The following is a 16,601-nucleotide window of genomic DNA, read 5'->3' as shown; positions in this document are numbered from 1 at the left end:
GGCACATGTAGGGGAAGAAGCCACCTACGTGAGTGCGAGACTCGCTTAGAAACGTTCATATCCGACTGTCTGCAAAAGCAGCACAATGACGCACTCGACCTTACGTCTGCGTCACCACGAGTGGCTACTTTGAAGGCATGGGATGCGTTTTCTTCACAAATCATCGGGTTTTACGTCGAAATACAGTATGTGCGAATGTAACTAACGCCACACGCGAACCTGAATTATTCGACATGACGCAATCCAAACTGTATTATTACTCCACTCCATCAGAAATGAACACATCCGTAAATCAGTGTCTCTCCACACCCACAAAGCAAAATAAAACAAATCAGACTTCCAGTTTTTATTGAAAATTGAATTCTATATTTACACAAACTATCATTAATAAAGCACTGAATCTCACATTGATATCGCACTGGACTAACAGCACCCCTACAGCGTTCCAACACCCAACTGTAAAGCACGACCTCAGTAACATTGAAAACCCAGTATTCTCAGTAACTGCTTGTTTGGGTCAAAGCCAGGAAGCATCAGTTGATTACAGAAGAGTAACCGTGAGTGGAGTGGGACCGACGCACGGAAGCTCGCTGGAGTTTACCTTTGATGTGAGAGCATGGACGTGTTGGCGGCGAGCGTCCGTCGACGCTGGTCCCCACCTGTAGCAGTTCAACTGAGCATCCGGTTCGACGCGTAGAAAACTACTGCCTTTATGACGGATTAATAATCAGTACCAGAACAGAACCATGAAGGACTGGGCCGCTGAGATCGGACCAGGAGCCCAGCGCCAGACAGTAACTGGAGTAGCAAACACAGGCCTGTCAATCATCGTGACCTTTCCCAGAATCAGACAGAGACGTAAGACGGAGAAATCGGAGAGGATGTGCTGATCCGCGGCTGGGCCCTCGGGTCAGTCGGCCGCAGCTCCTCCTCCCAGCTACTTTAACGGAGAGTTCTTCATGGGAATCATTATCCTGGATTCCATGTGCTGAATCAGAGGAACTGAGCAGAGAGACACAGAACACAGAGTCAAGCAGTCTTCAGTCTCAGTCGCCTCCATTCTGAGAAAAAACAGCACCATATTCCCTGCACACATACCCAAAACACACAAGGGATAAAACATGGGAATTATAGAATGGGATTATTCTCCAGGACTCCAGGATATATATAAATAATAGTAGTATGTGATTTTACGATATTAATCTCATAATATTACAAGATTGATGTTGCAGCAGTGGTATGTGATTAAAGTCGTAATATTACGAGATTAATGTCGTAGTAGTAATAATGACTAAAGTTGTAATATTACGAGATTAACGTTGTAGCAGTAGTATGTGGTTAAAATCGTGACATCACGTAATGTTATTTTTATTTTGTGTGTGTGTGTCAGGCCCTAATTCACCGTCGCAGTTGGCTGCACATCTGTCTGTTCCCAACTCTACCTCCAGGTGGCGACAGAACCTCTAAAACAAGCTGCCAGGTCGGGTGACCTCACATGCAGGACGGAGTACTGATCTCACAGGTTTCATGTTTGAGTCGCACGTCAGCGTCAAGAGACTGGGCCTCAACGCGGCCCTGCTCTGCTTCACATGTTCAGTGGCATGAGGACCTCAGGGGATGCAGCTACAGGTGTAGCGCCTCACCAACACTCTCCTCCCACTGTTCCCAACAATCTCTTTCTCCATCGTACCTGTGTAGTAAACCACCTCGTCCCAGCCTTCGCGCTGCCAGGCTGCGTTCCGGATGTTCTCTCTGGACTGCAGGTCCTTGTAGGCTGCAGGACACATGAGAAACACGCGTGAAGCTCGAGTGCAACTGGACACTATGGTCTGTCATCATTTTGGGTTCGTCTGAATGTTTTGATTTCTTGTACCTGCATCTATGTGGGAGCAAGCTAAGGCGTTTACTTGGACCTGGCGCCCCCTGTAAAGTCATTTGAAGTCACTGAGGGGAGAAAAGGTGACGTATGTGTCATGTGATAGCTTGGAACCAAGTTGGAGCTGAAGGCAAGAGCTTGAGTCTGTTTAACTTCTCCTGAGTTTTTAAGGGAAATGTTTGGGATGTGATTTGATGTGTGGTTGTGTAGATGTCCTGTTGTGGTTTTTCACCAAAAATCTGAGTCCACAGCAACTTGACATGAGAAATAAAGACATCAGTGGAAGACTGGTCGGTACCTCAAGTCAACCTAAACCGTAACAAAACGTTGGACAGTTAAAGTCACTGTGCAGCAGGTTGTGACGTCATTGCTCCAGGTTGTGTTCAGCGTCTACACATGGAGGCCACGCGAGCGCTGTTAACACGACTGGCGACAACATTGCGCTCACCCCACAGGTGGTGAACCGTGTACAGACTCCCGATCTGAGAGAAGAAGCCTCCCACCGCCTCCTGGTTGTGCTGGCGGATCTCGATGGCCCGAGCCCTGCAGGCGACAGCAGACCATCACTGCAGTGACATCATCGACGTGACAGCGTGCGTGAGCTCAGATCCACATCAAACCCAATTAGACCGGATTGACAATGGAGACTCTCGGGAGCCGGAATCAGGAGAATTTAGTTTGTCAAGCCGATGGGGTGAGAGACGTGCTCGGCAGCCGTGCAGACCACAGTACCGACCACTCAAGCTCTGAAGCCAAGAGTGAGCTGGGCTCAGTCGCACGTCAAGTCCTCCCGCAGACAGGTGGCGCCACTCCCACGTACCAGTAGTTGCCCCACTCGATCATGGTCCCAGGCTGAGGTGGACAGAAGCAGAGGGTGAAGCGTGGCGTCTGACTGGCTGAGGTGGCAGGGGGACTCACCCTCAGCTGGTAGGATCGCAGCTCGTATATGTTGGGGCCGGCTCGGGGCGCGGGCTCGTCCCAGAAGCTGAACTCCAGAAGCAGCTGGTTCCGGCGGGACAGCAGCATCTTGCCCCTCTCTTGTCTGTATTCCATGAAGTCCTGCAGTGACAGAGCCGTGCGGTCAGAGGGCGGATCGGCGGGCGTCAGAGGGTCACAAGGTCGGCTCACCTTGTTCTGCCGCAGTTTATTCATGACCTCAGTGAGGGCGGGGTAACCTCCCCGGTACCTCCACAGGTGAACTGCCAAACACAAGGACGACTCAGCAACTTTGACAGCACCAGTGCTGCGAATCATCCGCAGAACGCCAGTCTGAGTTACAGTAGCACGAGGCGCAGGTCGGTCCAGACTTCATTTCAAATACACACGTCAGTCGGCGGCGGCGCTCTCCTCTGAGGCTTTTCATCTGTGCTCGCCATTATTTTTCAAACTCTAAAACTCTTTCAATTCCATTCTTATAATGGCTGATGTTTATATTGTCAGTTCAGTTTGTTCCACAAAATAAATTGATTTTTTTTTTTTAAACACCTTGAAATAGTGTCTTTAAATGAAATATCAATAATCCATATCATATAATGATGCAATTACACTTTTCTTCCAATGAAAAATACCTCGTTCGGCAGCAACAGTTGAAGTTACCCTGGCCCTCACCACATGACTGAATGATGTGGCCCCTCAGCGGCCCCTGATCCGGCCCTATTAAGTGGCTCCTACCTGCCTGGTCCTGCTCTCCATACCAGGTGTTCCAGGTTCCCACCAGCTCACAGGGATATTCCGGGTCGGCGTGAATGGAAGGCAAAACCTTCTCACTAAGCAGAGTCAAACGTTATGAAAGAGAAGGATGAGGCGACATTTGACGGAGATGAGAGGGTCCTCACCAGAGTTCGTTGTAGTCATCCAGGCACTCTGGCTTGACGTTGTGAACTGAGGAGGGGAAACAATGATCAACAGGAAGAGCGTTTTGCTTTGGCTGTAAAGACGCCACCTACATTGAATCTTGTACAGATTGTTGATCTCCTTCTTGGCCAGCAGGTGGGAGTGAGCGTCCTTCCTCGGGTCCACTTTCCTGACGAACAAGGATTTGAACCAGCTGTCCTGAGGGCCCGATATGCTCCTGTGGGGCAGCACACGATCAACACCCGCCTGTGAATGACTTTCATATTCTGCCCGCCGGGGTCGCCAGCGTTGATCAACCGTCCCCACAGCTTCTCCATTTCCCCCTGGTCTCCTGGCACCACTTCCTGCTGACCACATTTGCACAACTGTGAGTCCAAGAACCTGAGAAGGGGTCAGTTTCTCTAACATGCCACGTGTTCTTGCTTCCCCTAGGATCTCTGCTTTCCTCCCACAGTCACCCGACATAGGTAGGTGTGAGTGCCGGAGAAACTGAGCTGGTTGTGTTGGTGTTGCTGAGGGCAGTGGTCTGGGGTCAGCGGGGTCACAGGTCAGAGGTTTGGCTTTACCACATAGACGGCAGCAGGTAAAGGCAGTGAGTAAAGGAGGCTGTGTGTGCACACGACAGGACACAGAGCGTGACAGTGAGTAGAGTCTGAGCCAGCCAGGGAACAGACTCACTTCCTGTCTGTGTCTATCTTGACCACGACTGCTGCACCAGTGTCATCCGGCCAGCAGGAGGGCGTCGAACCGCACACGGCCGGAACTTACGACGGTTATCTGCTTGAATTGAACAGACCCTCTGATGAGCACACGCAACAAAAGCCGTTTTATAAACTTCCCAGTTGTTATATGAGTGTTTCAGGGACGACATTCGCTCAGAGACTTGTCACCTGAGCAGTGGCGATATAAACATCGACAACTTGACCTTGACCTGGAATTTAGTTTAAAACTTAAAGAAGACAATGACGCCAAAATGCAAGACTGAGAAGAGTGGAAAACGCTGGCTGCAACACAAGTCCGAGTCCTCACGCCGCCAGCTGACGGGATGTAACAAGAGACCATGAACGCAACGTTAGCTTAGCCGCCTAGCATTCCAGAGTTTGTCATTGGCGTGGAACTCTATCGGACTTCGGTCGAAAGTTCGCTAGATTCCCCTGCAAAGGCAAGGTTGCCGAGTTGAACAAAACTCCGACCTTGCGATAAGGTGGGCCTGCCCGCTTGCATTCAGCCCCGTCGGGCCGAGTCTGACGCCGGCGCTCAGTCTGTGAAGGACTCGGGTCGCCATGTTGCTGGTTGACAGCTGCTGCGGGGAGATGCTGACGTCTCTCGCCTCGTGATGCGAGCCACTTAACACACTTGGGCATCACATCACGAGGTTCCGTTTTGATCGACGAGATCCAGACGGTGGCGGCACGTGATCGGGTGGGCTCTGCGTTCAACGGGCAAGTCACATGACTGACCCTAACCCTTCAAGAAAACAAGGACCAGGCGCAGTCAGGAAGTATTAGAAATGCAAAACTGTGAACGGAAAGATGAATGTATCCAGATAAAAGCGCCATTTTCTGAAGCAGAGATAGTTTAACCAACCGCACAATGAAATCACTTGTACACAAACAACCTCACTGATTCATGTTTTGTTTCTTATTTGGAGTCAGAATGTTTGTCATCACTGTCAGCGAACAGAACGCATCCAGATCGAGGTAGGAAAAGAGAAAACAAGTCTAAAACAGACCACTAGTACTTAACAAATTCACCAGGTGCTTTATTGAAAACACACTGCAACCAGTCCCCAAGTCTTGTGTGAAGCAGCAGGAGCAGGTGAGCTGCTACGGAGCCGGCGTCGCTGCTGGAGGGGCGTCGGCTCCACCAGGGGCTCCAGAGACGCTCAGCTCTCCCAGCTTTCCTGACAGTGCGTCTTCGACCTTGACCTCATCCGCAAGGTCGGTCAAAGACTCCAGAAACTCAGTCCCTGCGACCCTCCTGCCAGTGAGGGGGTCGACCACCCGCCCCACTTTGTAGACGATTTCAGCGAGTTCGTGCTTGACATGCTTGGAGCGTGGAGCAGGCAGAGCCTTCAGGAGGACAATATCTCCCATGGTGCACTGCTGCAGAGCATCGTGGGCAAAGTAGGTCTTCCTCTTGTTGTAGTACTGTGTGGAGGACAGACAGGTTTGGATCCGTTTCAATGAAGAAATAACTAAAATAGAATGACAGTTACATGCGTGGCATTTCAGTGGTTCACACCAGAATGATTCAAGTTCAGGTGAGTCCAAACACAAAAGCTTAAACATCAAGTGCTACAGTGATGAGTGAAATCAGGACGTTTTGGTGATGACATCACGTTAGTGGACCAGAGGCTCCTGGAGAAAAGCAGACGCTCACTTGCGTCCAGCGGGTGGCGACGGCGTCACACCAGGCAGTTGCCATCGGATTAAACTGGAGTACAGTAAATGAGGACTTCATTGTGGGCTTTTATTTGTCACTGCCTGAAGATCAGAGTCCTAAAGTGTCATTGAATTTATTTTTACATTTTTTATTCGAACACAACTGCCTCATGTGACGTCATTGCTCCCAGCCAGACACAGGGAAGCAGCTCATTTTTCCCAGAAGCACCTCTGTGCACATGGTCCACTGGCAACTGCAAAACGCTCCCTGTGAATTCACGATTAATCTGCGTTATTTGGCCCCATGTTTTTGACAGTAATTGATTAATCACAATTAACCTCTTAAAGTCCTTCAGCACTTTATTCCCAGCCATAACAGGAAATAGCAAAAATAAAAGGTTAATTATTATTTGACAAATCCTAACACACGTAGGTCCAATCTCAATGATTTTCTGGTGTTTCATTTCTTAAATTCTTCTTCTAATAGCTGACAATTTCCAAATAAACTAAACTGAATTTTTGAATGTATTTCCTTCAAATTGGAAGCTAAGGAACATTTGGTCGCACGTTAAATATGGAGTACTGTACAGATAAGTAGGAGCTGACAAAACATTTGTTTTTGGTGTAGTCCCGGCACACTGCTTGAAAAACAGTGGTTGTTTACCAAATGCAGAAGAATTCAACAACCATGCTTTGCCTTTGGTTTGTGCGGTAAACAAACCATAGGTTTTCTGCATTGGAAGCAGCGAAGCCTCAGCACACTGTGGCTTCACTGAACATACTGAAGCCGACAAGCCATTATTCGTGACACCTCCGAACACTTGGATCCAGCCATCAACAAGGTGCTGCCAGTGGATGGCAGAGTCGGGTTTGTGTAAAGCGGGACCAGCCCCGAGGCCCCTCTGACGGAGCTCACCTTCAGCAGGTAGGGGTCCAGCACCAACCGCGTCACCCTCACTTTGGCCGTTTTAGCCATCTTGGTCCCGATCACCTTGCCGATGATCCACTTGGCATGAACGGACGACCTGACCACCGACATCCTGCTGACCTAAAACCACACCAGCCAACACAGACATTAGTGCCACCACTCGCTCAGAACCGCATCAGCCTTCTGTTCATGTTTTATAACGTCAACAACGGTGGGTTGCTCTACAGGACGACGGCGTATCCAAGCGGCGGCCGGAGAAGCAGGCTAACGCTCACTCGTTATAGACACTGACTGGCCTGCCAGAACCAAGACAGAATAATTACTTACTGTTCCTCAATAAAATAAACCAGCAGAAGGTCACATCCTCCCGCACAACGCCATGCGCGTCTCTCCACTCTTCTTTGATGTCATTGTCATGCAGGTGTCACCGAAGGAACGCAGGACACTGCCCCGCGTGGTCGGAAGAAGAAACGCACCTTGGGTTTGGTTTCTCTCTTTCCCTCTACTCTATTCTAACTATTCACCCCAAACATTGACCCAAGGTAAAAACACTTATAAAAACAACTATTGATTTGACTCACAGAGATAGAGTGAGAGACAACCTTGCATTTTCATTTATTAGACAATTATACTCGTCAATCATTTCCCTCTGTATTGATCTTATCTTATATAATACTGTTACGCACATAACAGAGTGATAATTATTCAACAGTAATGCACTTTCTCCACCTCAAACTCGTTTGAATGTTACCAGATTAAGCCAGCAGGTGGAAGCATCGAGTCACTCGAGTCCCTCCGTGTCCGAAGTGACTCACACTGAGTTTGATAGTCAAGTGGAAGAGTATTCCTGGACTGAAAGGTTGCTAGTTTACTGAGGCCATTTCTGTGCGTCTCATTCATCCAGCTGCTTCACTGCAGTGATGTCTGACAGACACAAGAGGCAGACGCCTGTGATTTGGAGGAGGCTGAATCTGTACTCTGACTTGGGAAGCCCTCAGATCCTCCAGCTGTAGTGGGAGCGTCTAGTTCCAAACTGTTTTGTAGCTACAATCTCAACTCCCTCATTAGAAGCCCCACTTGACTGCAGCTAAAAATACAGCACTGAAGAAATGATGACGCAAGTATCACATTCGAAGAATTCCGAGTGGATTTCCTCACACGTTCTTCAGACTAAGAGCAGGTCCAGCGTTGCGTGGACTCCGTCCAGGCTCCCAGATCCCTGGATTATCTGCTTCATGAGCCGCCGTGTGTGACTCCCCTGGTCATCTGAGTGGCGTAGCCGGAGTGAAATGCTCAACACACGACGCAGCGTGATCAGGACTCGTGGCTCGGGATCAGCTGCAGAACCTGCCCTTAATCAAAACCTGCTGCTGCTGCGAGTCTGCTTTCCATTTAAGGCAGTGCAGCGTTGGTACACCAAGCATTGCCAGCATTACACCATCGCCCAGCTGCAGTCTGTCGTCCTACATGAGGGGGTAACGTTTCACCTGACAGAGATCCGTCACACAGGCACAGCCGCGGCCACCGGCACCTTCTCCTGCTTATAGTGGGTCAGATTTGTCCAGTACAAACGGTGTCCGTTCATCCGTGGCATGATAGTCATCCAGCAAATCCAGCCTCACTGACCAGCGCGAAACACTCCAGCACTTATCAAGTGGGTCAGTAAAACACAGCCAGAACCCATGTTCAAACATTTGCCTGAAGATTACTGCACGTGTGAATTCTTCCATCTGAGCGGTGACAGAACGCAGCGGTGCGGCTCTGCGCGACTCGGATTGAATGTTTTCACCGATAAGGAAGTGGCCTTTATCAGCTATTATTCTACAGATAGCATGGTTTTAAAGCACTTGGCCGCGACCTTTATCTGACTATCCAGGAATTCCTTCACAGATGCTGGAGGTTTGTATGAGATCCAGCCTCAGCATCCAGATCTGACAGAGAAGCCTGGCCCACTTGTGTCTCGGCTGCGATAGGCCGGTGAGTCATGGCCTGGTGTTGACTTTAGCGGGGGATTTAGTGCAAAGCCAACAAAACGTGTTCCCCTTTTGAACTGCAGTCAAAACCCAAACAGAGCTGGGGATGATTACTTGGAGATGGCCTTCCTCAGGGGCTCTTGCATCGGCGCTGATCATCTCAATTGGTTTGGTGAACCATTTGGTAAACCATGTTCATGTTGTAGGACACGGTCGACCATTCACAACATTCCGGCGACGGCAGGACGTGAGGAACGTCAGTGACAGGTTTCCACAGCTGGTGCTAGACAGAAATGTAGAACCAAACTTTCAGACAGAAAGCAGTCGATGTGTGCTGGAATGAAGTCTGGAGTCACAAGAAGAATTTGACATGACTGACAGTGTGAGGACAAAATTATGATCCCAGATAGATGGAGCAGTAGGTGAAGAGTGAAGCTAAAACAGCAGGCAGACATTGGCGCTGGTGAGGACAGATGGAAGTTCTGAATACACGACTCAACACAGCTGATCAGAGGGACTGTCTCGTCCGACCCACCCTCTGACGCCTCCTGACACACATCCAGATCAAAGACGCCGGGGCCGCATGTTGACACACGTGAACCGTGGAAGTAGGTCATAGGTAACAATGTGGGATCACTTTTGTTAATGTGCTGTGAATTAAACATCCAAGTCAAGAGGGATTCAGCGACATTCCCGCGGCAGTGACTTCATCTCTGACTGACCTTCCACTGGAAGGCCGGTAACACAATACTGCTGGTGAAGGAAGCATCAGACGCCTTGCCCGGCGCAGGTCACCGCAGCGTGGCTGACAATACCTGCCAGGGCGACTGCTGTGTGTGAGGGTGTCACCGCGTGTGAACCAGTCGTGCGATCTTTAATCCCGCGGCGGCGACGAGTCCTCTCGCTAATGTGTTTCACATGAACTCGTCACGGCAAACGCCGCCGTGCCAGAGCGTTAGCTACAGGTCAGTTCAGGTATCGACCGCACGCCACTTCTCCTCTGCGAGCCAGAACGCTGACCCCAAGACTCACGGTGAGGAGGACCCAACCTGGACTCACGACAGCTCAACCAAACAGGTGACGGCTGAAAACACAGAGGGAGAAAACAAGTTTCAACTGGACGACCTGGATGGCAGCAGTTTTGCACCAGGTTCAAGGCCAGGCCATGAAGAGTGGTGTCAGGAGTGGGATGTGACGCTTACTCAGCGCTTTTCATACATCTGACAGTGTGTTTTGAGACAGTGACGTGTCCCAAAATAAAGCGACAGAAAAAGGCGGTTAAAGGCCCTAGTTGCAGGAAGACATCACTGCAGGCAGGTTCTGACCGATGTGGCCTCTGTCGTGTACAAACGCTTGTCTTTTCTAGGCAAAAAAGAATCTGCTTTTACTTCACTATACTATAATGAAAATGTGTGGAATGTGAGGCTCAAACTGGGTCATAGCTTGTCTTCAGGGTCGATGGTGTCTTGATTCTAGGGAGCAGCCCCGACCACCACTGGAGAACGCGGCCATAAACCGGTTCCTGTTGAGCCGAGCTGCCACACAGGGCCCAAATCTGTCAGTCAAACAGGTGGTTTTCCCAGCTCGCTCACGGATCCACTGAGGACTGGCTTCACGCTCCATCCACTCCCGCAGCAATCCCACAACAAAGATGGCCCCACTCTGTCGAGCAATCCCGACACCACTTTATCTCAGTCATAACAAACACGGTTAAATTAAAGGGAGATAGACATTTCCCACGATGCCATGAGATCATTGTGTTGGCTATAAACCCCAGATAAGATGGAGAAATTCATCCCGAAGCGAGGGACGTCCATGCAAGGAGTGTCGTGCTGCTCGACTGGGACGGATCACTCACAGTGAACAGCTACAAACACAACACTGGTGATGGAATCTGCTTGGCTACATGGTCATCGTCTGCGCAGACGGTGCAGAAGACAGGAAGCAGAGCAGGAAGAGTCAGAGTGGAAGATGCTCAGAAGAGACCAGGAAGGACAAGAGTAGAAACCAGCCTGTGAGAGAGACGTGTGGAGAAGTTTGGAGAGAAAGTTAGGACGGACTAGGGACGCTCCGATGATCAGCTGATCTCAGTGTGATCTGTGAATGCCGATCACTACCTGTCACTTCCGATCACAACACCTGATCAGGTGTGACACCAGCCCTGCTGGTTTGATGCGTCCGCTCCTCCCTCCTGGCTGCTCACTCAGCAGCAGCATGTCTGCTGTGGAGCTTCTTCACAGCACAGTCTCTAGAGACTCACCCGCCACCTCTCACATCAAATTAAATGCTTTTCAGTTGGGTCCTTTTGACAGAATAGTGTCTGCATTCTGCAAGGTTTTTCTATTTTCGCCTCCTTGAAGAGGTATATTACTGAATTAAAATGATTTAAAGTTCATGTTTTCACATTATGTACTCAGAAGTTCTCATCATTTTGATGACAAATTCATTGTCAATCCATGTGATCGGTGACCGGCAGCAGAGTCCCAGATCAGAAGGAGGACAGACTCAGGTGGAGAGGAGGTTTCGGGGACATGTTGGACCAGGAATGTTGGCAGCACAGGGCAAGAGACGGAGAGGGAGACGAGCACAGAGGTTCATGGGTGAGATAGAAGAGGACATGAAGAGCAGATGTGTGGCGAGGGCGCACGATGGAGAGAGGTGAAGAAGACGGCTTACTGAAACCACTGCTCTCCAGCTCAGTCTCCAGCGAGCGCATGCTTCCTGTCACTGCCTGTGATTAATGGCCCTGCAGGCCAGACTCTCCTGTCCATAAAAAGATTACGGTAACTTCATTACCTTTGTTTTCTCGGTTGACTCTCAAGGTTTGGCATCTCGGTCACATGACAGCTGCCAAGACGGCTACGCTCTTTATTTGTATTCCGTCTGGCTGCTGCTGGTTCTGACTCTATGTATGGTCCGGAGGAGCGGAGCCGGGGGAAGGCAGGTACCACAAGCGGCACTGGTGCTGGGCTCGCCAAACGCTTGACTGACACTTTGGCCCGGCTGTCCAACGTCTTTGTGTTTTCGCTTCTTTAAAACTCTCCTGTAGCATTTTTGGACGGGTTACAAAGGCCGATGAGTCATCGCCAAGGAATGTGCTGGCAGTGCTCGCACTTGATGCAGGGCCTTCCTCGCAGAGCTATCAGACTATGCAGTTATGACTGTTGCCTGCAGTCAGCAGGGAAGTGCAACCCAGACCACACTGTCCCGAAACTTTGGCTCAGCAACAGTTTTCCTTTGTACAAAGCACTGTGAGTTCAAATGTAAAACGTGGTAGCATGAATGACTTCAGAGTCACTTCAAACTTCAGTTCGAGAGGATGGGGCTGCTACGTGGGACGCGGTGATGGAGCAGGAGGTCAGTGAGGGAAGCAGCTTGAGGTCAGAGGCGCGACATGCAACAGCCAGTGTGACTGGAAGGGTCAGCTGAACTGCCACAAAGCACTGATCCATTGGTCAGCAGTTATCTTTCATGGATGAATTGAACACATAAATGCCCACTCATCCAACCCAAATGTCTCATAATGCACTGCAACCATCAAAGCCATTTTTACAGTTGAGTCAAGTCTAGTCTGCATGGCTGACTGGTAAGAAACCTGGCAGATGATTCCTCCATCCATGACCTTCAGACACCCCCCCCCCCGCATGACTGTCTCTGCCTCGCTTCAGACTGACTCAAGCCACCAGTTCAATACAAAACACATCAGACACATTTCCAATGTGGAGCACATGACTTTCTCACCTCTAAAAGCGGCGGGTTTAGTCATTAACTTCGCAGGGAACATGTCACTGCGTCGTTCTCACAGTAGTTCAGGCTGCAATAAAGCAGCAAGTCAAACAGTTTGGGTGCCAACTCAAGCGTCTCAGCACAGTTGTAGTGTGTGTGTGTGTGTCGGTACCGCTGTGTTCACTCCGTCCTGACTGGCTCTGATACGCCGGGAGGCTGTGAAGCATCATGTGAGGAGGACCCAGAGGCCGAGTGACCTGGAGATGACAGGAAGGTCAACGCTCAAGGCACAAGACACTTTAAAACAAGAGTTATGGATCTTAAAACGTTTGACACGAATGAATGTTAATGACGACGCAAAAATGCAACAAAAATCTAAATCTATAATTTTATATGATTCTTTAAAAAAACACTCATAAGTATAATACGCTGCTGATAGACATGTCAATCTTTACCCAGTGTGTCTCAGATTTTCGACTTGTTCCATTCCAATTCAAATTAATTTCAATGTAGAATTGAATCCCATTATTTAAAGAGATGGAATAATAATGAATGCAGAGACTTCAATGATGTTATTGTTTACAGCAGGTCATCAAGTCAGTGTCAGTTCAGTCTGTCCAGTTGGTGGCCTGCAGGGATTCTTAATGTCCAGCAGGTGTCAGTGTTCAGTGACACAGTATGTCATTATGTCAATAATTACTACTATAATTAGAGGTACTGTGGAACTGTGCAGTATTTGAACTACATGAAAATGAATACATAAATCGGGGAACTGTGAACTTGAGAAATTCAAAAGAGGAGTTTTGTTGGACGCGACGCCGGGCTCATCTCTGACACCCGTACCAGTTCCAAACATCATCTCGGTGGAGCTCATCTGTGATGTCAGCACGAGGCTCCCGAGCGGCGAGTGACGTCAGAGACCAGCCAGTCACGCCGAGGCCCAGATGAGTGATGATCTGCCGAACAAGGAGCTGAATGACCTCAGCACCAGGAGAGATGTTCGGGAATCCAGTCTGATCTGGAGTTGTTCCCATCAACGGACTGACTGAGCAGGGTGTGGTGGCGCAGGAACCCGGCCAGCGTTTGGAGCCGCATGTGACTTCGGCGAGTGAGTTCAGGTCTCATAACTCTGAGTTAAACACAATCAAGTCGGGAGTGCTCAGACAAACACTAACTCATCAGTAGAGGCAACAACCCTGGACACACACACACAGCTCATGGACTCTTCACCTCCCTGACAAACTCATTTCTCACGCAGCAGAGCAGCATCATCCTCAGACCTTCATCCGCAGCTGATGAATGAGCGACGCGCGGCGCTGTGTTTAAGCTCCTACTCTACACTTGTGTTGCTTTAACCCTCCAGGGAGTCTCCTCGCAGAGCTGAGGAGAAGCAATGAGTCATGGGAACGGTTCTGCTCGGAACAGGCAACTTAACTCTCCATCCATCCAGCGTTGTCACGGCTGACAGCAGTTTGAAACATGGAGAATGTGACAGGAGCATGAACTTCACTGCAGAGTGAACCACCGGCTGTGAAGATAAAGTCCTCTGTGATGTCTCTCCTCTCTTAAGCTCAACACCTGGCTGTATACCAAACCTATCTCCCACCGTTGGACAGACCAGAGAGGCCATTGTTAACGGTAAAATCTAACAATGAAAACTGTAACTTTCTGGGTTTCACAGACTCACAGGTCAATGTTGAGAGAAGACTTCAGTGATGTTGGGGGTTTGGAACCCAGAAACCCAGATGAGTCAGAGTTGAAGACGCTCATGTCAGTAGAAGCGATGAGCAACAAGATCAGGAAGGAGTTTGGAAGTAGTTTGGTTAGGTTAAGATGAAGTAGTAGCGTCTCACAGAGCAACTGGACAGAAGAAGAACCCGTGGAGTGGAAGAGACAGGTGATCAGAATCAGAATGAGATTTATTGCCACGCTCAGTAGGGATCCACCAACTAGGAAAGTGCTTTGTCAAAAACATAATAATAGTAATAATCATAATAAAATAAAATAACTACAAAATAAACCACAAACAACAAAGGCTGGTCACAAATGCAACAGTCCTAAGGCCGAGGGGAAGCAGCCGTGTGAACCTTAGCAGCTGAGCTATCAACACAGTATCCGGCTGACTCCACCCGCACCTGCACTGACAGCAGTCCGTCGACGTTTAAAGCAAAGCCTTATTCAGCAGCACAGACGTGTGAGTCACTACAGAAAATATTTGTCCAATCAAACGTCTCTAAACATTAATATTAACAATGGCTGAGGTCCACCGAGGTGTGTCAGAGCGACGGTAGAAAACAGCCAACAGTAATGTTGTGAATTCCACCGCTGCTGTAGTCAAGCAATGCAACACAAACACAGCGCGTGTTTGACCACGCTATCAAGCTGAATCTAGTGCACTTGCCAGCTGTGTCTCTGAGAGTCTGGGGCGCACCTCCACGCTCACCCCCCCCTCTGATGTTTGCCGTCTGCCACTCACATCTGAAAGAAAAAAAAGCATGCGACTAATGACAGGCGCCAAACATAGGCAGCAGACGTTAGCTAAACGCTGAGTAGACATGAGGTCTACGGCAAACTCACTCCCCTCACTTGGCTGCCTTGTTTGTTTCAGTGATACCCTGGACGTGCTCACCGAGCCATGAAGGAAGTCAGGTAGTTCCAGCTGTCAGTCACACCGATGAAGGCATTCATGACAGACTGGCTTCAGGACTGGGCTGAATGACGAAGTCAGAGGGGACAGATGGTTGGGACCTGTGGAGAGGAGGATGGAGCTGGAGAAGAGGAGCACAGTGCTGAACTTCAAGGGGCACCAGGGCAGGGTGAAGGTGACCCCCGATGATGATGATGATGGCTGAGGAAGAACAAACGACAGTGGTATAGTGACCGAAGCCTTCGGCCATGTCAACGGAAGCTTGGGATCTATTCCGGTTGCAGCCGAGTTGCTGCTGGCAAATTTAGCTCATGAAAGACTTTGTTTTGGAACTAAAACTCTTTTCCTTCAATGATGTTATTGTATACAGCAGGTCATCAAGTCAGTGTCAGTTCAGTCTGTCCAGTTGGTGGCCTGCAGGGATTCTTCATGTCTTAATGTAATGCAGGTGTCAGTATTGAGTGACAACACAGTGTGTCATTGTGTCAAAACGCTTTATGATGCCTTGTTTACCCATCACAACTAACTTCCGCACAGGAAACATTAGAGCTGGGCTAAACATGCAAATACAATAAACAACGATATAACCACAAATGATGAAACTTAGCTGTCAATCACTTGAATAAAGCTGACTTGATCAAACACAATGGTCCGCTGCACGCCAACCTTAATACACAGCATCAGATGGTGAAGCTCACCGTCATGATGACAGCCACAGAATAAGCCTCTGAATATCAGCAGTCACAGCCACTGCAGCACCTGAGTCTCACACTCCAGACAGAGGAAGACGTGGAGAACATCCTCTTCAACTCCAGCTCCAACCAACAGGTGACCTCCGCTTCAGACGTGCAGCACAGGTTCTGCTCTCCGGGTGATTTCACTGCACCACTCTGAGCTTAGGAACAAAGCCAGAGCTGAAAGAGAAGCAATAAAACATTTCAGCTCAGTCATGGTTCTCAGGTGGCCGTCTGTTTGACACACACACAAGTACAACACAAACCGTGCTCGGACAGACAGGAAGTTTTCAACAGCTCCCATGTTCCTGCTCATGAGCAGGGCAGATCTGCAGCCGCTTCTTATCCTGGGCGAAACGAGAGCCCACAGAGAGAAAGGCGCACACACGTTCTCCCCTCATGAGTTCAAAGTGTTGCTCAGCCATTTGCTCACTTTCACAGTGTGTTTCCAGGTCTGTCACCCCCACAGAGACCCCTGA

General features: G+C 49.3%; 2 protein-coding genes across 3 annotated transcripts; both read right to left on the bottom strand.

Annotated features, from left to right (window-relative positions):
* Positions 1-338: 338 nt before the first annotated feature.
* On the bottom strand, positions 339-5,145 carry LOC128748869 (protein NipSnap homolog 2-like). Its single transcript, XM_053847912.1, has 10 exons — positions 4,924-5,145; positions 3,823-3,947; positions 3,712-3,757; positions 3,548-3,642; positions 3,005-3,075; positions 2,795-2,935; positions 2,697-2,728; positions 2,325-2,419; positions 1,691-1,774; positions 339-1,002 (listed from the first exon to the last, which is right to left on the bottom strand). Exons 1-10 carry the CDS (start codon positions 5,013-5,015, stop codon positions 938-940), a joined length of 846 nt encoding a protein of 281 aa, XP_053703887.1. The 5' UTR covers positions 5,016-5,145; the 3' UTR covers positions 339-937.
* Positions 5,146-5,450: 305 nt separating this feature from the next.
* mrps17 (mitochondrial ribosomal protein S17) lies at positions 5,451-12,978 on the bottom strand. Of its 2 annotated transcripts, XM_053847915.1 has the most exons (4): positions 12,914-12,978; positions 12,757-12,829; positions 7,031-7,162; positions 5,451-5,880 (listed from the first exon to the last, which is right to left on the bottom strand). In XM_053847915.1, exons 3-4 carry the CDS (start codon positions 7,151-7,153, stop codon positions 5,557-5,559), a joined length of 447 nt encoding a protein of 148 aa, XP_053703890.1. In that variant the 5' UTR covers positions 7,154-7,162; positions 12,757-12,829; positions 12,914-12,978; the 3' UTR covers positions 5,451-5,556. The 2 variants fall into 2 exon arrangements, with proteins under 2 accessions (XP_053703890.1, XP_053703888.1); XM_053847913.1 differs by lacking the exons at positions 12,757-12,829; positions 12,914-12,978 and adding an exon at positions 7,370-7,644 and having other exon boundaries at positions 5,458-5,880.
* Positions 12,979-16,601: the final 3,623 nt, after the last annotated feature.

Source organism: Synchiropus splendidus, chromosome 17 (genome assembly GCF_027744825.2).
Source record: "Synchiropus splendidus isolate RoL2022-P1 chromosome 17, RoL_Sspl_1.0, whole genome shotgun sequence".
Lineage (NCBI taxonomy): Eukaryota > Metazoa > Chordata > Actinopteri > Syngnathiformes > Callionymidae > Synchiropus > Synchiropus splendidus.
This window is presented reverse-complemented; position numbering and strand designations above follow the sequence as displayed.